The sequence below is a fragment of the Balearica regulorum genome, chromosome 15 (assembly GCF_011004875.1).
Source record: "Balearica regulorum gibbericeps isolate bBalReg1 chromosome 15, bBalReg1.pri, whole genome shotgun sequence".
Taxonomy (NCBI): domain Eukaryota; kingdom Metazoa; phylum Chordata; class Aves; order Gruiformes; family Gruidae; genus Balearica; species Balearica regulorum.
This window is the reverse complement of record NC_046198.1, coordinates 8543668-8567868: the sequence shown is the minus strand read 5'-3', so window position 1 is coordinate 8567868 and position 24201 is coordinate 8543668. Positions and strand designations below refer to the sequence as shown.

General features: G+C 49.2%; 2 protein-coding genes across 5 annotated transcripts in view; both read left to right on the top strand.

Annotated features, from left to right (window-relative positions):
- The window catches only part of GRID2IP (Grid2 interacting protein), a 41731-nt gene extending 38245 nt beyond the window's left edge, over window positions 1–3486 (top strand). Inside the window, exons 20-22 of the mRNA XM_075767649.1 lie at window positions 228–346; window positions 817–981; window positions 1436–3486. Of these exons, the coding sequence (XP_075623764.1) occupies window positions 228–346; window positions 817–981; window positions 1436–1507 (356 nt within the window). The 3' untranslated portion in view covers window positions 1508–3486. The remainder of the gene's footprint in view (window positions 1–227; window positions 347–816; window positions 982–1435) is intronic.
- Window positions 3487–6188: 2702 nt separating this feature from the next.
- On the top strand, window positions 6189–21817 carry SLC5A11 (solute carrier family 5 member 11). 4 transcript variants are annotated; one of them, XR_012837871.1, is made up of 18 exons: window positions 6247–6300; window positions 7944–8170; window positions 9359–9535; window positions 10448–10519; window positions 11297–11401; window positions 11644–11703; window positions 12184–12288; window positions 13626–13731; window positions 14554–14634; window positions 15056–15261; window positions 16065–16200; window positions 16959–17066; window positions 17460–17610; window positions 17847–18015; window positions 18822–19037; window positions 20265–20427; window positions 20791–20905; window positions 21533–21651. XR_012837871.1 is itself a non-coding variant. In XM_075767647.1 (17 exons), the coding sequence occupies exons 3-17, from the start codon at window positions 9404–9406 to the stop codon at window positions 21751–21753; spliced, it is 2031 nt and encodes a 676-aa protein (XP_075623762.1). In that variant the 5' UTR covers window positions 6247–6300; window positions 7944–8170; window positions 9359–9403; the 3' UTR covers window positions 21754–21817. The 4 variants fall into 4 exon arrangements, 3 of the variants coding, with proteins under 3 accessions (XP_010305885.2, XP_075623762.1, XP_075623763.1); XM_075767647.1 differs by lacking the exon at window positions 20791–20905 and having other exon boundaries at window positions 21533–21817; XM_010307583.2 differs by lacking the exons at window positions 7944–8170; window positions 20791–20905 and having other exon boundaries at window positions 6189–6300; window positions 21533–21817.
- The last annotated feature ends 2384 nt before the right edge of the window (window positions 21818–24201 follow it).

Here is a 24201-nt window from a genome sequence, read left to right as displayed (position 1 = left end):
CACGCTCCATGCTCCCTTTGAGGTTCTTGGCATCTCTTGGTTTGAGCACCCAGCAACAGCTGCTGGCAGCCTGCTGGAGGACAGCAGCAAGGTCTGGTTGTCCACCATGCCACGGACAACGCGGACAAGTTGTGCAGAGCCATGAACCACCCTGACCGATGGCCCATGCTCGTTGCCTTCACTGTGCTGCAGGAAGCAACCCTGTTGACTCCTCTCTTCTCATGTAGTGAACCAGAGAACACTAACAGCTGACCTAAAGGACCTGCACACCACTGTCAGTGACATACAGATGGCCTGCCACAACATGCCAGCTACCGCAGAGGACAGGTTTGCAATTGTGATGACTGTATCCTTCTGTAAAAGGGGCAAAACACCAATGTGACTTACTGCCCTCAATTAAAACCATTCAGTTGCTTTATGCCTCCTTGGTAAGCAGCAGGGCTGTGTCCGGCTGATAAGAAAGGACCATCTCAGCACTTGGTGAGAGCGTGGTGGAAATCTCCGCCCCCCACACTCCCTCTTAGCCACCGTGGGAAACAGCTTTTGTGATGACCACCAGTTCACATGCCTCTGCGTGGCAGAAACCCAGTGCCACAGGGCCAGAAAGCTTTCCGAGGCATTTTTCCTTCCAGAGAAGTGCTGTTAGGGACAGATGAGCGTGCCAGCTGGCTCCCTTTGCAGGTGACCGCAGCCTGCATTTGCAGCAGGTCCCTTCTGAGACCTGAGATGAAACCCAGCCATTTGATAATGCAGAAGTGATTCTGAGCTGTAGCAGACCAGCAGTGCGGCTGTTTTCCCTTAAGCCATTTCTCTCAGTCCTTCCTGGAGAGTGCCCAGCCTGCCATGCGATCCCTGGATGACCTGCAGCACAAGGCCATGGAAGAATTCAGCAAGGTGTTGTCCTTCTTTGGGGAAGACTCAAAAATGACAACTTCTGAAGCTTTCTTTGGCATTTTTGCAGAATTCATGAGCAAGTTTGAGGTGAGTTGCACTTTTCAAAGCCAGCCAGCAAGAGGTTTCCTGTTTGATGTCAGTGAAGCATTTTACTTAAATGTGAGCTGTGGGAATGAGAGGAGCTTTTTGTGAGCACGTGTACCTGAGTGTAAAGTGCAATTATTCTAATGTACAAGTTGGCTGGCTGGTGCAGGGGGCTGAGGCGAGGGTTGATGGTCCAAGCACCAGTCCCATGGTAAAGCAGATGTTTTCATGGCCTGACAGGGAGAGTAAAGCAGATGTTGTCATGGCCTGACACTCTTTGGTAACAAAGGCCAGGTTGGAGCACCACAAAGCAAACACAAGGACTGGCAGGGCTTGTCCAGTGGGAAGCTGGCAGAGAATTAAGTCTGTAGTGGCCAGTACCACTGAAACATCTCCCTGTCCACACCAGCTGCCCTTGCCTGATACTCAGCTCCTGCTCTTTGCTCTCTCCCTGCAGCGGGCACTCAGCGATGTGCAGGTCGGCGAGAGCCAGCGCAGCCCCAGGATGACCTCCCCCCTTGCCTGGTGACGGGCCTGCAGCAATGCAAGGTGCAACAATTTATTGCCAACAAAGTGCAATTTGCTCCTGTTGAGTTTGGTTGTAAATACGCTGCTGTCACCTGCTACCACCGAGCAGAACCACAGACCAAGGGGTCAGGGCAGTTTCGACACTGAGAAGGCACCATAGCGGACAGTGATGGATGTGAGGGTGAGGCACAAGGACATGAAGGTAAACACCATGCTGGTCTTGACAACAGCTTTCTTAGCATCTTCCATTTCCAGTGTATTACTGAGTCAAGGATTTCAGACACATCTGGGTAAAACCCCACTCCTCGTGTTTTCAGAACTCATATAACTGGTGCCAGCAGTTGCTGGAGACCTTCCCCACGTCCCCACAGCCAGTGCCCGAGCATGGCTGTGCAGGGAGTCTGCTCTCACCGGATACAGCTTTGCCCAGGCAGGCACCGCTTGTCCCCGCCAGCCTCAGGGCCGGGGTTAAAGCCCAGCCACAGACTCCCTGGGAAGCCAGAGCAGGTTAGGTGGGGAAGGGAGCGTGAGAGGACGAGGAAGGGGGATGGCACCAGCACCTGCTCCCCTGGGACCCTGAGAAGCAATGCTGCTGAGTTCCTCTCCAATCCCTCTCCAAGCCCTCCTGCCCTTGGGCAGTGCACCGCGGGGCTGGAGCTCCACCTGAACAGACTGTAACAGCAGAATGGAGATCACCAGAGGTGGTGCGGAGGCTTTAATCCCCCATCATTGACTGCCAGTGGCAATGGAAAGCAATACGACCTTGCAGAACCCTTCTGGCACATCCGTGTGGTCCCAAATATGGATCCAGTCTAGTCCTACCCAGCTGCGCTGGAGAGTAAGGAAAGCCCAGAGTCCTTCCCAGCCGTCAGCTTTGTTTAAAGGTGTGGCAGCAACTGACAGGTCTTGAAATCTTCCCAAGAGTTTATCATCAGCACTAGGCTTATCTGAACTTGCCAGAAGACATAAATCCTTTAGCATTTTGGTGCCTCCTTGGAAAATATAGAACCCCTGGTAGCCAAAAAATGAGTGGGAGTCCTCTGCAGCCCCAAGTACCACCTCTGACGCACGGCAGAGACCAGCGAGAAAGACATCCCCTGCCCTCCTTTATTCACTCCCAAGGGCTGGAGTCCTGAGAGTCCCTTTACTGTATGACCAGTCATTCACGCTGAATATACCCAGGGAACTCTAGAAGCATGCACGTCCACCCTTCAACAACATCTGATTGTTATTTAGCTGACTTAATTCCCTCTGAGATGTCCCCTGGGACGAAAGGGCTAGCAGCATCCCATGGTCAGTGCATGCGCCTCTGGGCAACACGGTGCCCCGAGAGCTTTACGGCAGCAAACCTACAGTGCGTTAATATTGTTAGGCATTACTCTGTGCAAAATGCATCCATTGCCTTCCAAATCCAACACCCCCCCCAAACCCCAGTCCCGTGGAAGCGCTCCAGCAAGCCGTAGCATAGGTAACCTTCCTCCCATCTATTGCCAGAGCAAGAGCTCTTCCTACAGCCTCTGCTCAAGCACAGAATCACCAACAGGTGCATTATTTATGGGAGACCTTATGACCATCAAATCTTCAGTTTTCAGTATTTTTTTAAATCCTGCTGTAGAAAGTGAAGTATATTTTCACAAGTGTTCTCAGTTTATACAGCTTTAAGTGCCAGGTAGTTTCTAGTGTTGTGTTCCCAGCAGTCCAGCCCTGTCTGTCTCTGCCTCTCCCCTGCCCCAGCAGCAGTGACAGGGCAATGCTCACTCAGCTCCTCTTTCTGTTTTAGATGTTGCACACTGCATTCAGTTGATTATTTTTATTTTCTAAATCATATTCCATATTTAAACCACTGGAGATTCTTTTGAAACTGTCATTACAAATGTGAAAATGCTGTACATAGATTTTGCTACATGTTGCAACTTTCCAAAATAGTTAGACCTCCAATCCCTTTGGTATTTTTATGTGAATATTTTCAAAGAACCAGAACTTCTGACATATGGTCATATTATTTGATAACGAGACTATGTATATTCACAATTCAGTCTCTACCCAATGCCTATGTGCTATTCCTGAAATAAAGCTACTGCCTTCTGCCTCCTGACTGCGTGTACCTCTGTGTTCTGTCAAAAATTGCTCTGAACAATAGCTGCAGGAGAAGGTGTGAGGAATTCTGCATCTGGCATTTCTGTGACTGCACTTCTTAATATCGGCCCATTGCACCTACAGGAGAGAGATGCAGGATCTGACCTTGCTGGATTTGGGCTGCTATGGGGAAAATAACTGAACAATTTGGGCTGCTTTTGCACCAGCATTCATGCCAGTGTGATGAACATGAGCAGCAAATTCTTAAAATAGTATGGATTTTTTCTGCAGCCTTCAGAAGAAAACCTTTAGTGAGCGTATGAGCCAGTGAATTGTTTCCCTCTGAAAAGGAATTCTTGGCTGAGGTTGAGTTTATGTCTCCGGAGCAATTTATCTCCCTTTACACTAACAGCAGATAGATAGGGACTGGTTTCGTATCAGATTTCCTGGTTGTAGTTTAGCTTGTTTACAGCAGCCTGCTCAATCCCTGGGTACTCCCTGGAGGCCACGGCACTGGCAACTGTAAAACAGCTCTGAACAGAGTTAAAAAAATGTTATGGGTAGAAGTCCCTTGCTGGGCACACACATTTAAAGTGCTCGAACCCTTCCTGATGTTTCTTTAGCCCTCCTGGCCGATCCAGCCTGGCCCTTCTGCAGCCCCAGGGATTTCAAGCTGCCCAGTGTGGCTGTCAAACCTCCCACCGCATGGTCCAGCACATCCTGGGCTGCAGCCCATAAACAGAATTCTTGTCTCGGAGCCTCCTTTGGTACATACAACAGTCGGCATCATTCACCGCACACACTTGTTTTGCTGTTTATTGATAACTGCAAACATTAGGTTATTTTTCCCCAGAATCTGTGTGCTGGCTGGGTGCTCTCCTTTTAGCCTTGTACAGCCCAGCCGTAACAGAATGCCTGCGTCAGCCTTGATCATGGGATCGTCTTCACAGGAAAGCCTGTCCTTGGAAAGGAAACAATAACTCAGGCAGCAGCCCGGGGTCAGTGCGGTGAACGCAGCTGTGGCATGGCTTCTGCTCCACGGGGTGCCACTTCCATCCTCTGACAGAGACAGGGAAACAGTGACCCTGAAAATCCCAGGTTACCTTTCAAATTTTGGATTATTTAAGGATTTTCACTCTTTTCTGCAAAAAATGGGGAAAAAAAGACCTCAAAGAGAAAATGGACAGTTTTAGTAAAGTCATGGTGAAGACATGATCGCAGTGCTAGTTGGTGGACTGTCTGGGATAAAATAGTACCAGGCTGGCATCTCCAAGCCAAAGTGGAACCATGTACGAATCCTCCCTTTAAGTATCTTGATAAGGATTTGAAGGGCGATGACCTGCAATTATTATCTAGGTGCCATGAAAGATGCCAAAGAGACAAACAGAGGTCTCAGCTTCAGACTGGAAGGGCTGGAAGTCAGGAAAAACTGACACAGACTGGGAGCTAGCACAAGGCACATGGATGCTGAATTTGAAGCCATTGAGGAGCTGCATTATTTTAACACAATTTAGGAAAATCTGGGTTTTCCAAATTCTAGCAGACCAAATTAAAGCACCTCCAATCGCAAGATTCAAAGGTTTTTCCTACTTTGCTTTCCCGTTTCTTAAACTCTGGGGTGCCTTTTTATATTTAACATGTTTAACTTGTCTCCATTGTCAATCTAGAAAATTCAAAAGTGAAGGTGAGAGCTGAATTTCTGATTCTAGCAGCTGAGATTGTCAGAGAAGGGGTAAGTTCCATAAAACCTTTGGTAAAAGCAGTGCAGTTAGTTGCAACATTAAATGACCGGTGAGGGAGAAAGACAAAAGCAGCACCTGCGCTCAGAGATGCTGCTCACAACTGGCCAGCGATGTGGGACCGGCGGTCCCTGGGGGCTGCCCTGCTTTGGCCGAGACTTTCACCCAGGCGTCGCAGAAGAGCTGAGGACTCGCCAGTAAAACGTGCTCCTTAGGGGATCCCGTACAGTAAAATTTAACTCCACTATGGGGATACGAATTAGGCTTGTGTAAGGACAGTGCCCGTGCTTGATCTGCACACGGGGCTTCTCGGTAGTGCTGCCCTGGGGCTTTGTGCACCCCGATTTCAGAGATGTATGAGCTGCCTCCAGCCACAGTCTCTCGCTGTGATGGAAGGTCCCTCTTCAGCACCATTCTCTGCGTGTTATTTGGCTGTCAGTGTTTATCAGATTTTTCAGACAGATGATGCTGAAGCCAAAACCTCCAGCCTGGTCTCAGAAGCAGACCCGATTTGAGGATAAACCTACAGACTCAGAAATGAGTAATGAGCCCCAGCCCTTGGATGGATTCTGCTCTTTGTAAGGCTGAGGCATAAACTTAGAGACAGGACTAGCTGTCAGCTCCCCCCTGTGTCGCGAGCTGTCAGCTTGAGAGGACATCGGCATGGATTTTTTTTATTGTTACTTGTCCTTTCTCTAGCTGCGCAGATTGCTTAAGAGAATGGCGCTCTGTGGAGTTTGACCCATGAGCCCTGATAGTGAAAATAATACACTTCTCACCAGAGCCACAGGAGACCAAAAGAGTAACTTCGGGCAATTAGTTTAACTTTGACTATAAATATTCCTTCTCATTCCTTGTGACACCGTTAACAGCTCCGCTGGCAAATCCCGATTCTCTGGCAATATTTAAGCTGCCTGTCAGTTGGCAGAGGCTTGGTGGTGCCCGGCGCAGGGAACAGAATGAGACCCAGCTGAGCACAGTAAGTTCCCTTTCGGCTTCTACCTCGAGTCGGGGAGCTCCGGTTGATGTGTGGGTTCGGGGCTGCTGCTGGGCTGCGTTTCAGCCCCGGTGAGCGGTGGTGTCGTTAGGAGGTGGATGGACCTGGGAATGCTTTAAAAAATCCCCTTGAGGAGGCATTTAGAGCGATACAGTCCTGACGGGTTACTCGAGACCCACGTGGGCTGTGTCCCTCCTGGGACCATTGATAAAAGGCTGGCTTCAGCGCCTTCATTTCAATGCCACGGATGTTTCTTCCTCACAATCTCTGGCGAGGAAAGCGCTGCCGCCTGTGCCAGGAACCGAGGGAGACCGGGCTGTGAGCTGAATTCACAAAATGGGCAAAATTTCCACTGGGCTGTGGTGGAGTTAGGATCTGAAATCAGAGCAACTGAGTCTGCTCCATCTTTCCTAATGCCCAGCCTCACCGCCGGCTCTGGGAGCTGCAAGAGGAGCTTTAACCAGGCACCTGTATTCAGCTCCAGGAATTTCCCCTGGAAATATCCCATGTTTTCTGTCTTTACTGACGGGCACGACAAATGCCTGCAGAGCTCTGCCCCAGATCTGCACACATTTTGGAGGGAAAGACAGAATGCTCTCCTGCACGTGTGGCTGAATCCCGCGTGAGACGACTGAGCGTATGCATCATATAGCATATGTACTGCCGGTGCCGACCTCCTGCCTGCAGGCCCTGAGATGGAAAGTGTCTCGGGACGAAAACAAACAGCAATATCAGAGCTGCCAAAGAGAAAGCAGGAGGTGTTAGAGCGGGGTTAGCAACTTCCCAAGACTGGCATACCAAACCCCATTTTTCTTTTCCTAACTAGAGGTTAAGCATGCCAGTAAAACCTCGGCAACAGCCAAGATACATTGCCTCTTAAAGAGGTAAGATAGCACTGATCTTCTGATTGTCAGTGTCCTGCATCCTTGCAAGGCAGAAGCTCCTAAGCAATTCAGTGGGATTCAGGAGCTTTATAAAGCACAGAAAAAGCTCTGCCAAGAAGCTGCAAGTCCCCGGTCCCAGCCCAGTGCTGCCACCACTGCCACTCAACCAGAACGTGACTCTGTACCTCTTGTGCAGGAGGCTGCTGATGTCTCAGGATACAACCTGCCAGCTCTGGGACTGTATCTGCCACCAGGAAACTGCTTATTTATCGCCCAAGCTTTTGGTAAATGCAGGAGCCCAGCAGCGCTGCCCCAGGCAGAGGTGCAGGACTGGGTGCAGCAGGGACACAGGGCAGGGCTTGTCCTCCTGAGCACTGCCCAGCAGAAGATATCGCTGCATCTCCATCACCACGGCACGTGTGGCTCCCTGCCCGCTCTGCTTCCCTCGCACACCTGGCAGTAGGTGCCCGGCGGTGCCACCGGTGCACAAGAACAGCCAGTTGCACTTCAGGCCACAGGGGAGCTAAGGGCAGGTTCCAGGTGCTGTCAACACACTGACAAAGGGGTGAAGCGAGTGAAGGTTGTGAAACACACGACTGAGGGACAGGGCAGCTGTTTTGGTCTGTGCTTTGCTGCTCGACCGGTGTTCAGAGGAAGAACTTGTTTGACCGCTTGTTGTCCAACCTTCCATGCCGGGAGCCCCGGGCTGGTGCAGGCCACCCTTCGCCCCACCTTCTTCAGCTTTTTGGCAGGGGGGACCTTATAAGTGTCGCCTTACAAGCGCAAGAGAGGCCAAAGGACCTGGCCAGCCGCATAGGCAGGAGGACGAGGACCAGCAGACACCCAGCCCAGCCACACCGGCGGCACCGGGGCTGGACCCGGAGCTGAGCTGGCTGCAAGGCCACGCCAAGGCTGGGGAGTGCCGACTCTGCCCCTCTTCAGAGGAACCGTCTCCTCGGCTCAGCAGGGTGAGAGAAATAATCCCGAACCTGCTCCGTGGCTGGAGCGTGGCAGTGAGGTGCTGGGCCCGGGATCCCTGGTGACCGACAATGGCCACTGCCGAGCCAGGGGCTCTCCGAAGTCTTGCCCCACCTTGGCTGCACCAGGGCTGCCACACGACTCCTGTCCTGCTCTCAAAGTGGGGCCAAGCCTGGGTGAGGGGAGGAGGAGGAAACGAGGAGGAACTGCATTAATTCAATTACCCGACCAACCTCCTTGCGTGGACTTTATCCTGTCCCTTCTGCCAAACGGCAGCAGCCTGGCACCACGGGGTGCTTCGGAGGGGTTGAGAGAGCCCTTGCAGGGGTCCCTCAGTGGTGCTATGTTCTCCTCATCGGGCATTTCTGGACAAGAAAATGAGTGTTTATTCCTGTGGGAAGCACATGAGTATCTCACCCGCAGGAAATGCCACTGCAGGCTGGTGTGCAGGATGGATCCCCAGCTCTGGCACCGGCTCTTCCACCACTTGGTGCTGGTCCCACACCGCTGCACCGTCTACCAGGGGTACTTGCTGCTCATGTGAGGCAGAGGGTACATCCATCCCTGTGCTCGGCAACACGCTGCCAGCCTCTGTTCCCGATAAGGGAGTGGAGAGGGCAGTGCCTGCTCGCCAGGAGGTCAGCCGTACCCAGGAGGAGACCCAAGCACTCTCTGCACCCAGGCTCAAGCTCTCGCTGTGGCAAAGGAGGAAAATCCCACTGCCGCTGGAGCAGTTCACGTGTCTTCACATCCCAGCGGTTTGTCATGGGCACATTTCTGGCAGCAGCTTCTCATCAAGGCCAGTCCCACAGTGCTGCCGCATTGGGACCCGCAGGCTGTCATCATATGTCCTGGTCCTTTTCTCTGGCTATTATTTCAGCTATTCACACCTTCTCTCTAGTGCACCCATTTCTCCGCAATAATAGAAAATCATCCACCGCATAAGAAACCCAACCAACCCACGGCTGGCCTGCTTGCTGGCAGCATCTTCACACCACGGAAAGGGAGTCATAAATGAAGGCAAACGCCAGAGATGAGAGCCTTCTCCACAGCTCCAGCATGAGCAGCACTGCAGCCACAGCCACAGAGCCGATAACCCCTGAATTATTCAAGAAACAGTCAACACCTTCATGGTGCTCCCACATCCTCTCCTAACCATGTCACCCATTTTTTAACAGATATATGCATCAAGACAAAAAAGCACTCAGCCTGCATAAGAAACCATGGAGACCACCAGCAGCACTCCATCCTCTGTGAGCCCCTCGTGGGATGTGTTTCCCCAGAAGACACTGGACTCCATAGACATTGCTGTTCTTGTGCTGTACTTCATATTTGTCCTGGCAGTTGGGCTGTGGGTAAGCAGATACCATTAAAAGCTTTCATATGCGCCCTGTTATACTGGAAAATATGGCTGTTTTGGCCTCAAATTATTTTACTTTGGCTTGAATCAGGTAGCACTTTACTGAATTCAACTGAAAATAAATTTACAGGTCCTTTTCCTCACATCAGCCTGAGGAAGTGTCCTCACTGCTCCAGAGAAGAGCTGTTCAGGTTTAGTGTTTGCCAAGGTTTTGAGAACCCTTGTAAGGAAGAGGTTGTCTAAGTACAAAGTATTGCTAATAATAATGCTTTGTTCATCCAGGAAGGAATTGCTGTCCTATAAATCACCTGTGCTTGTCCGCAGTGGTCTCGACAGCAGATTCCGTAAATTAAAAATACTGTTCATATACAATGAAGGCAGAAGGACATCCTTTTGGCATGGCTTTTGTAATAGCAAAAGCACAATCTGGTTGTCATAAGGCAGAGATTAATAGTTGCTCCCTTCAGATGTGGTGCATAATTCACAAGGTATTGCATGAAACTATCTGAAATCTCTGAAGAAGATGAGTCAGTAATACATGCAACGCTGAGTATTTCTTCTGGCTGCACCTAATAACTAGGGATGTCTGCAGTTCTTGTCCAAAATTGCTTGTCTTCCTTGCGGATCTGGTGTCATTTAGTTTGCTTATCACAGAAAACATTTAATCATGATGCTGAGATGATAGAAAACTTTGTGCATGGCTTACTGCATTGGCCAGTCCCCTCCCTCGTCTGCTGCTCTCTCATCCCCCAGGATTTCCCAGCAGCAACTGGAGGTCCTTCAAGAAACCCTTCACTTTCATCTGCTGACAGTCCAGAGTCTCCCGCTGGGAAAATCGCTTGATGATGCTCTGAGCAGCAACTGAAATGATTTCTGAAACCTTTATTCTGCTTTTCTGCTTTCCCAGTCCATGTGGAAGACGCAGCGCAGCACTGTAAAAGGCTACTTTCTAGCTGGAGGACAGATGGTTTGGTGGCCTGTAAGTATCTTTATCGTTACACTGCTTGTGCCCCTAGGCTACAGCAAGACTGAAGAGCACTTTTGTCCACGCAGATCTTACTTCTCTAAACAAAACCAAAACCAAAAAATTACTTCCGTGTTTTACAAAGACCTAGTTACAATACTGGCTTTTTTCTTCCATATTTGAGTCTGGGGAAGCAGAGTTGCTGCAGGACACCTGCCACAGCCCTGCGTCCCTGCGAGACCCAGCCCACCGGCTTGCAAAGCCTGCCTGGTTCTGCATGCTTCGATCTGGAGATTTCCAGAATTAACTGGGTGGTCCCCATTGCAGACGCAGCTTTATGTTGAGCCGGTCTGCTAAGTTGCGTATTTCATTTGGGCTGATCTGGTGAGTCAGTATGTACAATAACATGACGACCTGACATTTCTACTTGCTACCTCCACCTTCTGCCCAGCTCTCCTGCAACAGACTAGATGCTGTTTTGGAAGCAGGATGGTCCTAAACATGCCCACAAATGAGCGATAGGCAGTGAATGATGAAAGAAGCTGCAGAGAGTTGCCAAAGCCACTGAACACGTAGGCAAAAGAAGAAGGCGGCAGAGGGTGACAAGGATTTCATGTCCCCCATAGTCATGAGTGAGGGAACAACATCACTGTGTAACCTCCATGGTGGGAATCTACTGGGGGGTGTGTGTGCACTAGAGCATGGAGTTACCCTGTTTACACCTTTGTCCATCACCAGACTGAGAACAACGCCTTGTGCCAGGGACAGATCCAATTTCCTGTCTTTCTCCAGGTGGGCGCATCCCTGTTTGCCAGCAACGTTGGAAGTGGCCACTTCATCGGCTTGGCTGGATCGGGAGCTGCCTCGGGAATTGCTGCAACAGCCTACGAGTGGAACGTGAGTGTGGCACGGCGGTTCTGTAGCCATCTCCATGCTGGACAGGGCAACTCCAACACCAACGGGTCGCCACACAAGGGTATAGGTCTGGCAGCTCCAAAGGCTCAGACTCCTACTGTATGAGCTAGAAGTCACCTCCAGCTGCTGGGGGTTTGAGGGACAACCCAGTCCCTGTGTCCCCATAGATCCACCTGATTGCAGCCTTGACCAGCCTCTGACCTTCCTTTCCATTTGCTTTGCAGGGGATGTTTTGTGTTTTGGTGCTGGCCTGGCTGTTCCTTCCAATTTACATAGCAGCAGGAGTAAGTAGTGTCCATCAATGATTTGCTGGTATTTAAACCACCTGTTTGGCTCATGGGCTTAACCATCTCCTGCTGGACCTCTGCTTCTTCTGGAAGGCAAGGTGTGAGCCACGGTGCACCCAGCTGCTCCGGTAGCCCAGGCTAAAGGGGAGCAGAGCTGCTGCCTGGGAACAGCACGTGGGGATCAGACTACCCCGCCACCCCTGGCAGTGGAGGAGAGTTGCTCCATCTCCTGAGGAGATGGACAGAGGCTCCCATATCACAGTTTATAGTGAGCCTTATAGTGAAGTCAGTGCTTGCTGAGCTGTTGTGCTGGCCTAAGTAGGCAGCTGAGAATCAAATACCAGTGCAGTGCAACTGGCAGGGCTGTTCTGGTCTTCTATCAGTGCAAACCGCCCACGCTGGCTCTGTGGGTGAGCCCTCTGCAATTCACAGGAGTGACTGCATGCCACCTTCTCTGACGGTATGTCTCCCACATAGGTTACTACCATGCCTGAGTACTTGCAGAAACGTTTTGGAGGCAAAAGAATTCAAATGTTCCTGGCGATTCTCTACTTGTTCATCTATATCTTCACCAAAATATCAGTAAGTAGAAAAAAATATGGAAACAGACTGAATTAAATTCACTTTGGAAACACATGCTGGTCAGCAAGGCTGAGAAATGCAACTACTGGCCCTTCCCTGTATTATCAGAAAAGGGTGTATTGTCAAAATACCTGAGGAAGCTAGACTATAGTTGTTTTGAGAACCTAAACAAAGAGAATAATTTCTTTTGGCTTCCTACAGTAAGAGGGAAAGCTAGGTGTCCATGTCCTGGACAATAGTTCATTGAAAAGTTGAGTTGTGAGTGTGGATGCATTTGTTGTTAGGTTTTGTATGTCTGGCAGCTTACCCAGTTTCTTCCCTTTGCATATTTATTGCCCGTGCAGACACCAAATGCTGTTATGTGCAGGATGAATAAGAACGTAGGAGTTGGTATGTGTTTAGGTGAAAAGAGTTTAGTGATTTATTGCACCTGTGTGTAGTGCCTTGAATAAATAACTGAATCAACCCTTGCGCAACACCTCACTAGCTGTTTATTAACCGTGCAGCAGTGCATGAATCTGTGAAGTCAGACAAATCCCTGCCAGTGTTTTTCTTGTACGTATGGGGCCAAAGTGGGATGCGCTGTCTGACACACGTCTGCCCGTGTCCCCTCTGAAACAGATGCTAGTTGCGGGGCTCAGGTGGCACCGAGGCACTGGGCTCAGGTTCTCCTCTAGAAAAAACTAACCATTTGATGCAAATCACTGATAATACAATTCCTGGGAGAGAATGGATCGTTCAGATGCTTTTATATCTGTCATTCTATGGTCTGCAGCTTGCCTATCCTAAAGCTCTCCTAAAATGCAGCGTTTTCACGTAGCTGCAGAGCTAGTTGGTCAGGGTTGGGTGCCAGCCCCAAGGACACTATTATCTCGCTGTCGCCGCGTCAGCAGGGAGGAATTTGCATTATGGCAAAGCGGTGCTGGGGCTGGTGGCAGGCTGAGGCACCCGTGGAGTTCTCTGGTTCCCTGGCCAGCACAGCTCCCCCACCCAGCTCACTGGTGTTCTGGGGAAGAAATGAGCTCACCCCACCCAAATGCCTTCTTCAGAGTGCTGTGCATGCTCCCCCTCTCTCGGGACAGCTCCATCATCGCCCTCCCTGTGTCCCCCCCATGACCAGTAGTAATAAACTCTCTAAGTGGAGGCAGGAGCTGGGGTTGCAGAGGGACGTGCCACGTGGAGAAGATACTGTGGGGAGTCACGGGCAGTTACAAACCAGACTGGTTCCACTAAAGGAGACAGCTTGGTCAGCTAAATGTTCACGCTCCTGGCACTACTAACTTTGAGGGGCTCGGTAATACCATCGTTGCAACTGTGATAACTATCTTTTCCTCTAGGTCGATATGTATGCTGGGGCTCTCTTCATTCAGCAAGCCTTACACTGGGACCTCTACATCGCTGTGGCAGGCTTGCTGGCAATCACAGCCGTTTACACTGTTGCGGGTACGTGGCTGAGTTTCAGGTCATACCACAGATCCTGCTTAGTGACCTCAGTGTGTTCATGCAGTGCACCATGCATCCTTGCGCTCGGAGTCCTGCATTTCCCGTACAATCTGGTTTTGCCATGAGTATGGATAATAGCAGGGAGAAAGAAATTGATAACTTGCCTGTTAGGAAAAAATTACCAGGTTAAGAGTAACTGAATACCCCTTATAAGGCCATACCAGATGTGGATGCAAGTCAGTTCTGCTTTAAGGAGAAGCTATGCTCAAGGCATTTGCTCAATACATTCTTCCTCTGGGCTTTTTTGGAGGTATGAGGGATTAACATAACAATGAGCCGTGTAATGCGGAAAGCATTGTCAATCTTGGGTGCCCTTTCAGGGCTTATGAGTGGCCAAATGGAAAAAAGCCATGCACGAAGCAAGCAGCAAATCCCAAACAAATAAAGGTTGCTCCTTTCCCAGTGCTCACCCCTAGTGATGTTGCTCATAAAATTCACCCCCTTCTCTTTTTTTTCTCCTCCTTATTCAGCTTGCGTTTTGTTTTGGAGCTTTTCCATGTATTTCCCGTAGAAGTACTTATACCGGACTTTGGCTTTTTAGTGACAAAATGGTGACTCATTATGATTCAAAACATGAGAAATTTCAGCCAAATTGTCATGCCCAGGAATTGGCCCGACTGCCCCCCAACACGGTCTGAACACACCGGCCTGCCAGGCACGGGGCTTGGCTTATGCTGCTTGTCAAAAACTTCTGCAAAGTGTGAGATGCTACGGCAGAACCAACCCAGTTTCCCACAGTTTGCTGCTTCTCTGCTCTCGTAGGTGGCCTGGCAGCTGTGATATACACAGACGCTCTGCAAACTCTCATCATGCTGATCGGGGCTGTGACTCTCATGGTCTTCAGTGAGTGTTTCCCTGGGGTTTTATTACTAAAACTATGATAGAAGCTTTACCAAGTACTACAAACCAGCTGGATCATCACAACTGATGACTCAGTTGATATTCTGGGAACTGCTTTCTATATATTTTCCTGTTGGAATACATGCTCATACAAATAATCTTACAGTAGTTCTCTGTGGTAAAAATGCATGAGTACTCCCTGAAAAATCTGTAAATATGTTCTGAAGCAGTATAATAGATGAACAAGCACCTCCTCCAGCCAGCAGTTCTAGCATCATGCTATCCCCCAGCCCAACGTTAAGAGTCAATAGCTTCCGATTTTAAAGAATACTTGCGGAGCATCACCCATAGCAAACCACAGAGACTGAAAATCAGAGTACTGACCCGGGAAGATGTGATAACTGCTTCTCATGATCTATTTTAGGCTTTGTTGAAGTTGGCGGTCTTGAAGGTTTGCAGACAAAATACTTTGATGCCATTCCCAGCACCCACAAAGAAAACAGTAGCTGTGGCTTGCCAAGAGAAGATGCTTTTCACATTTTCCGAGACCCTGTTAACTCTGACCTTCCCTGGCCGGGAGTTTTGGTGGGAATGACCATCCCATCCCTGTGGTATTGGTGTACAGATCAGGTGGGTTACTGCTTATTTCTTTGTTTGGTTTCAAGAACATGCTATTGGTTGTTTGAATCTGATTACAAACCTTGCGTTTGCGACATAGCCTGGATTGCTTTACTATTTCTCATGGGAATTTAGTAAAATCTGATGGTTTCAATCCTAAAGATGCAAAACTTGATATGCACAACTAAATTTTGGGAACCATTTCAACATAAAAAGGGGTAAGAATGTGTGAGTTAATCCCAGTCTATAAAGATGATTTGGTTTGTTTGTTTGTTCATTTCTTTTAACTTAAGCCTTTCACTTCTTATGAACCACCTGTGAATTCATTCTTTCAGCTTCCCAGGGCTCTGGTTACCATTCCTCTTAGTGACAACATCAGAGCCAGCAAGGCTGAATCCCTAAGCAACCTCCTGATGTTCCTGTAGTACTCCTTATTTAACTCACTTTGCTTGTTTCAGACTCTGTCCTACTTTGACAAGAGGGCTGCTGACCTGGCCAGGCTTCTTTTTAGAAGAAAAGAAAATTCTAAGCCTGAGTATGATTAGTTAAGGAACAGATTAAGCAGCATGGTATACTGCAGGAGCAAGGCTCAGATTTGACGACACAAGCAATGCCTTTCAGGTTTACGTTTCTGTAAGGTACTCAGGATGTGAAGCAAGAATTATAAAGCTACAGCCAAGCTCTGTGTTCACCCTTCTAAGATTTCAGTAGTTTAGATGAGGATAAAGTATACACATTAATGCAACTGGTATCACATCATCGACAGCTAGCTCCTCTCTGCTGACAGCAGACCAAACACATTTCTCCATTTCTAGGTCATCGTTCAGAGGTCTCTTGCTGCTAAAAACCTCTCTCATGCTAAAGGAGGCTCCTTGATGACATCCTACTTGAAAATTTTGCCCCTCTTTATGATGGTAATGCCAGGCATGATCAGCCGGATTCTCTTTCCAGGTAAGTAAGTGCTGAAGAAGAGATCTGTTCCCTCTGTCACTACTGGTTGTGCCTACTCTACAGAGCTGCAACAGCCTTTACCCAGTAAGTTAAAAGGTTGCAATGCTTCAAATGCCCAAAGTATGAAGAAATTTCCTTCTGGTTATAAGCGGAAGCATGCGTATCCTCCTACAGCAGACCCTAGACGCGTACTTTCACAACGCGCTGCTCTGCGTGCTAGAGCAGTTGGCTGTCATCCGTTCTCACAGCAGTTGTGCTGGTCTATTCTGAGCTTGCTACCTGCAGCTGCTCTGCATTTTGATCATGCACTTAGGACCCTCCTGCATCCGACGTGTTACTCCTCCTCAAATTTAAGTTTGAGGCACTCAGAGAAATCCTAACATACCACCTTGAGTGTCGTAAACTGCTCACCAGGTGGGAACGGGTGGATGTGCCTGTCCGTGAGGAGCTGTGCCAGAGGAGGGTGGATAGCCGTAGTCCTCAGGTAAGCAACATTCCTAGAGAAGAATTAGACACACAGGGCAGGTCAACTACCTATACCGATAGGAAAAAAAGGGAAAACAGGGAAGCTCAGTGCTGCCCTTACCTCGCCATGTTGGGATAGTCCTGTGTTATTTGCTGGAAGCTTTTCAAGCTTTCCAATATGCAGTATTTCACTTAGAAAGCCGTTTACAACATTCAGTAGACTAACTTGTTTAGATATGTTGGTTTATTGTGACTACACAATGCTGCCTCTTACTCCTCCTTGCTTATTTTAGATCTGGTGGCTTGTGCAGATGCGGAAATTTGCCGAAAAATCTGTGGCAACCCATCTGGGTGTTCTGATATTGCTTATCCTAAGCTGGTCATAGAACTTCTGCCTGTAGGTAAGGAGCCTGGTAATGGTGCTGGCACTGATGGGTACAGTATGCACCAGCCAAAAAGTGTCTGTGAGAGAAGTTCAGAGAGGAAAATACCCTGCAACTCTAATTTCAGTGGGGCTTATGTTGGGCTTGGTGAGATGGGACAGAACGCCACAGGAGAGATGGGTGATGATCCAGTATCCAGACGTCTAATTGAGTCAACTTTGGATAAGAGATAATGCGCAGATGTTTAACAATGAGAATCAACAGCTAACACCTCCTTATCATTGACATTTTAAAATCAGGGCTAAAACCATTTTTGAAGTCTGTTCTAGTTCAAAGAAGAATTTGAGGACACCCTACAGTGGGGTTACTGGGGATTCCTCAGGGCAGCTGTATTTCTTCTTCTGTTTCCAGGACTCAGGGGCCTGATGATGTCAGTGATGATAGCAGCTCTCATGTCCTCCCTGACTTCCATCTTTAATAGTGCCAGCACCATTTTCACCATGGACCTCTGGAAACACTTCCGTCCTCGTTCCTCTGAGTGGGAACTCATGATCGTTGGCAGGTATGGAGAACTCGGACACGTGCATTACACCAGAGCCTGGGCATTAGAGATGCATCTTGGCACGCCTCGCACCCTGCTGCCCCTGTGCAGATGTAGTATCTTCATATTGCATAGGTTTGCTGGAGGACTAGAGCGGGGGCCTTATGGTTACGAGACATCTCAGTAGGAGTCCTGCAAGCTGAGCAATTGGAAAAGAACGGCCTGAGCTAACAGTAATGGCATCTCTTCTTGCACAGAGTCTTTGTGCTGCTGCTCACTGTGGTCTCCATCCTGTGGATCCCACTGGTACAGGCTGGCCAGGGAGGGCAGCTCTTTATTTACATCCAGTCCATCAGCTCCTACCTGCAGCCCCCAGTGGCAATGGTGTTTATACTGGGTTGCTTCTGGAAAAGAGCAAACGAAAAGGTAAGGACTCTGCCGTGCCCAGCACAGTCACCTCTGTGGCCTTGTTGTGCTAAAAAAGTCTTAGAGTTCAATCCACTACCCGAGGTTGCAGTTCTGCCACCTCTTGTAGTGTTAGGGAGAACAAATGCACCCAGACCTCTGCACAACCCAAGCAACCATCACCCACCCAGGAGGAAACAATTCCTGCTGGTTTTCAGACTCCACTGGCATTTCAGCAGCAGAGAGATGACTGTGTTGCTTGGCTGCAGGGTGTCCTTCACAAATCCTGAGGCCTGTTAGAGGCGTATCAGCCATCAGCTTTTTCATAGTGTGGACTGTATTATGTGCATCATGGGGGGCTACAGAAGGCACAGCGAGCGCTGGGAGAGAAGGAGACAAACCAAATGGCATCAGGGGTCCAAAACCTCCAGTTTCGCCATGATGACTAGTGCTGGGTAAAGTCTTCCCAAACTGGGCTTCAGTTAGGTGGAGAACAGTTGTCAGCCCCCCAGGATTAAGGTAATCATTAGGATACAAATATCAGTCTTCAAAGTATTCTGTATAAGATGTTATGCTTATGTATAATATACCTCCATACCGAAATTAATGACCCACTTGCCCCCACGGGGGAGAGGTACCAAGCTACTGTAACAAACAGCACTACAGACCTAGATAGCAAGAGCAGAAAAGGAAGGAGAGGGAAGCCCACCAAAAAACCAGTAAGGAGAAAGCCTGGCCAGCTTGTAGCCTGCAAACACGGGTATAGCCCTGGAACCTGGGTGGATGCAAGCTGCTTGCTCCAATAAAGAATCCCCTTCCTTTCCTAGGGTGCGTTCTGGGGCCTGGTGATTGGGCTGCTGCTGGGCGTCATTCGGCTGGTGCTGGACTTCATCTACCCGGAGCCCCAGTGTGATGAGACTGACCTCCGACCAGGCGTGGTGAAGTACATGCACTATCTCTACTTCTCCATGGTCCTGGCCGCGATCTCCACACTCACTGTGCTGGTGGTCAGCATGGTCACAGAACCCCCCTCGGAAGAAATGGTGCGTCACCCCTTCAGATTTCTCTTGTTATTTGTAATTGTTTTCCAGGGTGCCCCACACTACATCCATGGGAATAACATGGGGATATATAATCTAGAAATGGAAGTTTTCATTCATTTTTTATTTACAACCACACTTGCAATAACCTGTAACAGCAATCACTCCTCTGCTCCACTACCCTGCTGCTATTTAAGATTTTGGTCCCATAAATCCAGATTCCCACCCTGGAAACTGGTCAAAGGTAGATGCTACAAAGAGCTGTTCTTAAGTTTCAAACGTGTATTTAATCCATGACAAATTAGCTTTTTCCCTCTATTTTCCAAGAAATTCCAGCTTCTGGGTCATCTTTATCAACTCTCTTACTAATTTAGTGAGGAACCATTTTTACTCGCAGAAAAGAGAAATCAAGGGCAGAGAGCACACTTCCTCTGGAACAGGTTTGTGCCAGTTTGACTATTTTCAATAGATATACCGAGGCTACAGAGAAACATTAATAGCAGAAAGAGGGGCCAGAAGGGACCTTCAGAAATCATACAGCCAACGCATCCTCTTGCTTCGAGACAGGACTAACCTGATGTATTTCTGAAAGACCTGGTGAACTTACTCTTAAAAGTCCCCAGAGAGGGAGAGTGCCCAGGGAGGTGTGGTCAATCTGAGAGCTCACCTGCCCTTCCAGCCGCAGCTTTTCCTCATCTCCAGCCTGAATCTTTCCAGCTTCCTGTTGTGCTCATCCCTCTCTGTCTGCCCTGTTGTTGATATTGAGAACGCTCCTCTTTAATGAGTCTTTGACATATTTGAAGAAAATTATCATTTCTCCCCCCCTGTCTTCTCTTCTCTCAACAATCCCAGTTCTTTGAATCATTCCTCCCTGGCCACAATTTCCATTCTTTCGCTCCCTTCACTGACCTGCTCTCAGTCTGCATCCAGTGATGGTCCTGTGCAGAAATGTCTCCTCCTCAGTAACAGAGTGAAGAATGCCATCCTTCAGAGAGTGTCGCTCTACAAACAGCTGCCGTGTTCCAGAAAAACCTAAATCCAACATGCCGATGGTAGCCATCGCTTCTGTAGTTACCAGCTGAGCACTTGGCTGTTCACCTGCTCCAACAGAGTGGGAGAACAGATTTCAGCCCCTCTAAGTATTCTCTCTGCAGGCTGCTCTACCGGTAAGGTAGTCCTTTAAACAACCGTGAAAGCAGTTTTCTTTAACACCACTCTTCATGCCATCAGATAAGTCGGCTTACCTGGTTCACACGTGGGGATCTACCAGTCAAGAAAGACCTAGCAGTCAGCCCTTCCCCTGATGCTGCAAAAGGAGTGTGTGAAGCTGAGCGTCCAGCTCTCCAGATTGATATAAGCATTGCTTCTGAAAATAGTTCAAATGATAATAAATGTAAGTGCTCCGACATCGTATTCAGTAATACCTACACTTAACAACCCTAGGCATTATGTAAAGGCTTTGAAGACAAGAAACGTTAAAACTACTTCCTCCGGATTTCTGTAACTTCAGGGCATGCTAAAAGGTTTTTACCTGACAGTGTTACCTAAGCAGAAGTTTAGTTTCTTTTCCATCTCTTGATGGCATTAGATATGCTTGAAATCAAGAAGGAGCTGGATGGGATACAGAAAGCCATGCCCATTATCCTGCACTAGCGATTGGTGCTGCTTGCACCTGCTGCAAGGAGAACTGGTTGAAAAAGGGGAGGGTGGAGGATAAACACAATTATTTTCATGAAATTCCATTTCTGTTTTTCAGTGATGTTTTCTGATCGACTCTAGCAGCAGGGAGAACCCAGAGCCCTGGGCGGAGTTCTTGACAGATCAGTGAAGGAGGATTTACATTTTTTAAAACTTGTACTTGTCGGTATTAGGTACAAACATGCATAGCAACTCATTCTGCATTTTCCAGCGATGATTATCAGCACTTGTTTTTGCCAGGCTTGGGACACTGTTTATATAACTTTGCAGCTTTTGCTGTGTATTCCTTTGATCTATAAAAAGCTGTTGAAAAGATCAGTAAGTTAATGAATTACGGTGCAGAGCTCCCAACTGCTGGGAAATCTCACATTTGTTGTGCATGACCACTGTCTTCCCAGCGTTTAGTCATGTATGCCCCAACCCACACCCGAGCTGGGAGAATTCAATTTACACGTGTGTGGCGTGGAGTAACCCGAAATGGAGTAGAGCATGCACTTGTAAGAGGGAGCTGATGGGCACCAAGCAGCTACAGCTGAGATTTTAGGTTTGGTCTACTGTTAATTGAGTGTTGGGAACAGCAGAACTTGAGCTCAGAGCTCCAGGGAAGAATGAAATTGGTATTACAGCCCCCAAAAGATGCTAATTGAAGGCCTTCCTACACCTCAGCATAGCTAGTATATTCATTTAAAGAACACTGGTGCATTTTTGCATCAAAACCCTTTGTACAGGACCACACTGATACCTTCCTGGGATGCATTTTGTTGCTTAAATTTATACCTCACTATTTGCTGTCTTTTTAGGTACGACTCATGCCAAAGGGAACTCGAAGCTGATGACCACCTTTCTGTGGCTCTGCGGGATGGAGCGCAAAGAGGAAAACACCGAGAACGCGGTGACGACTAAACCTGAGCCGCTTCCCGTGGCTTCCCTGGAGGAGAAACCGCTGGTGAAACACATCCTGAATATCAACTTGCTATTATGTGTGTGTGCTGGGATCTTCCTCTGGGCCTACTTCGCATAGCAGATACCAGATGACATCAACTAATTTTAATTGGTGTAAATAATAATAATTAGCAGAGGGTTAATGTAATTCATAATGCTTTCTAAATTTTATTTCTTTCTTTATTTAAGAAGACAGACCCTCCTCCCTAATCCTTTCCTTATTTCTAATGGGGGCCTGGCTGTGAAAGGTGCCGAGCGCTTGGCACCATCACTGTCAGACCTGAACTGACAATGACAAGGTGGGTGTAAAGAGCTAAGGAAGGCAGCTAGGCAGAAGAGGTTTGTTTGGTTATTTTAAATATTTAATTATGCTCTGGGGTTAGAGCCCTGCCTGGAATTCAGGAAGTCTGGATTCTGTTCCTATTTATGCCTCTGTAACCAGCTACAACCACTTGGTTCCCCTTTGGTTCAGCTCCTCTACCCTGGAGGAGCGAGTAACGTCTCCAAGTGCCCCAAGGAGGGTCAACGCCTGCTGTCAGAGCAGCGAGCCACGCTGGTTTAGCGTCTTCCGTCAGCGCCATGCATGCAGCAGGCAGAAGTGTGTGTAATTAGTGCTTATGGGGCCGCCAACCTTTCCGTGAGTTTGTGCTGAGTTAATATAGCTCTCCCAGCCTGCCTGCATTGCAGCCTGCCCGCACAGTGCCAGCACCGCTCACAGCGACAGTGGGGCCGGCCGGTGAGCTGACACTGACCAATGCCAGCACCCAGCGTGGAAAGTGCCATGAAACTGCCCTGAAACTGTCCTCAGGGACAGCTGAAGGAACTGAACCAGCCACGGAGGAGGGCAGCGCAGGGCCTGACGGCACCCTCTCACCTCCTGGGGAGGACCAGGCACCCCGCGGCCATTGTCCAAGCACTTCAGGGCCGTGAACGCCCTCAGCCGGGACCAGCGACCGCCTTTCATGTAACGCCCTGTCCCCAGGGGAGGCCTGCCTGCCCGTCCCCCGGGCTTTCTGTAGCTGCAAATAAACTTATTAAAGAGCGAGAGCTGCTCCCTGCCTGCCTGGAGTCTGCGGGGCTGGGGGGGCTGCCCGAGGCCTCGGGCCCAGCGCGGCCACTCGCGGGCTCCACCGGCCGCTCGCGGGTTGCGGTCCCCGCGGCCGAGCCGGCCATGTCGGAGGGGGCCCTGGCGGCGGGGCGGCTGCACACGCCGGAGCCCGCAGCGCCGGAGCGGCAGAACCTGCTGGCCGTGCGGCGGGAGCGGCTGGACCGCGCCGCGCAGGTGGTGGTGGTGGGGCGGCGGCAGGGCCGGGGCTCCCCGCCGAGGGCCGGGCGGTGCGAGCCGGCCTGGCGTGGCCTCTCGTCTCCTCCCCGCAGTGCCGGTTCCTGCTCCACAGGCTGCTGGTGGTGGCACGGCTGGGCGAGGGGGCGGCGGCGGAAGAGGTGGCAGGTGAGTGCCCCGGCCGGGAGGGGACACGCAGCCCCACGCTGGCCACTCGCAAAGCCGCTGTGGACCGGATCCCCCCCCCGGTGGGGCCGAGCGGGCGGGCGGCTTTCCCCGGGCCGCGGCGGGCGAAGGGCCGCGACGATCGCTTACCTGCTGCGCGCTGGGCTCGGGGGATCCCGCCTTCTGTGCTCCTCTGTCGTGATGTTTCTTAGTAAATAGCACAAATATCGCCTACAAAAGCTTATAGCACTGCATGTGCACGGAGGAACATAATGGGCAGTATGGAGTGGTGATACACGTTAAGTGTTGTAGTAGCCCATAAAATAAGAAAATACCGCGTTGTTAAACCATATAAAGAGTTTTGGCACTTGGGAATCCTTCCTAAGAAAATAACACACCACTATTAGAAAGCCTGAGGGGGAGAGAGATTTTAAAGTCTGATACTGTTTTTGCAACCAACCTGCAAAAAGTATGGCTTTCTTAGGTCATAATATATACCAAATGTTTTGTCTGAGATGCTACATTAAGACTTTTTTTTTTTTAAACACCTGTATCAGTGCCAATGTTAAGCAGAGGCAAGGGTCCAACTGCACGTGCAAGACTGCTCAAGTGCATTATGTTTGTATCTACAGCAACAAAGATGTAACTACATCTTTAAACAAATGCTAATAGGAATTTGAGACTTCAGCTACAGAAATATTGCAGGTTTTGGTGCAGTTTTAGGAGCTAACATGAATTGCATTGGTACATGTCAAGAAGAGATTCCCCTGGCAGCTATGCTTTCATGCTTCTTCTGAACACTAAAAGCTTAATCTATGAATCTGTTGTCTGCAGCAGCAGAGAGGACACAGACCAGACAACACAACACTAACTTGCTGGAACTATCGCTATAAACCGTTTGACAAACTGCCAGTTTTCCTTTTGAAACAAGGTTATCACAGAAGATTGTTTGAAAATGCATTAGAAGACCACTCAGGAGAACAAGTCTCAGGTCTGCTACTTCTCTATTCCAGCTATATTTGTCACATAGTAGAGGTAAGTTACATAAATTCCTGGTGGGATCAAGTAACCTTGATTCAT

What these genes read in the sequence shown, in the direction of transcription:
- SLC5A11 (XM_010307583.2), top strand. Translation starts at nt 9,404, where the DNA reads ATGGAGACCACCAGCAGCACTCCATCCTCTGTGAGCCCCTCGTGGGAT. An exon ending in TCCTGGCAGTTGGGCTGTGG is followed by an intron (nt 9,536 to 10,447) that starts GTAAGCAGATAC and finishes CTGCTTTCCCAG; the next exon opens with TCCATGTGGAAGACGCAGCG. An exon ending in AGCCGTTTACACTGTTGCGG is followed by an intron (nt 13,732 to 14,553) that starts GTACGTGGCTGA and finishes CTGCTCTCGTAG; the next exon opens with GTGGCCTGGCAGCTGTGATA.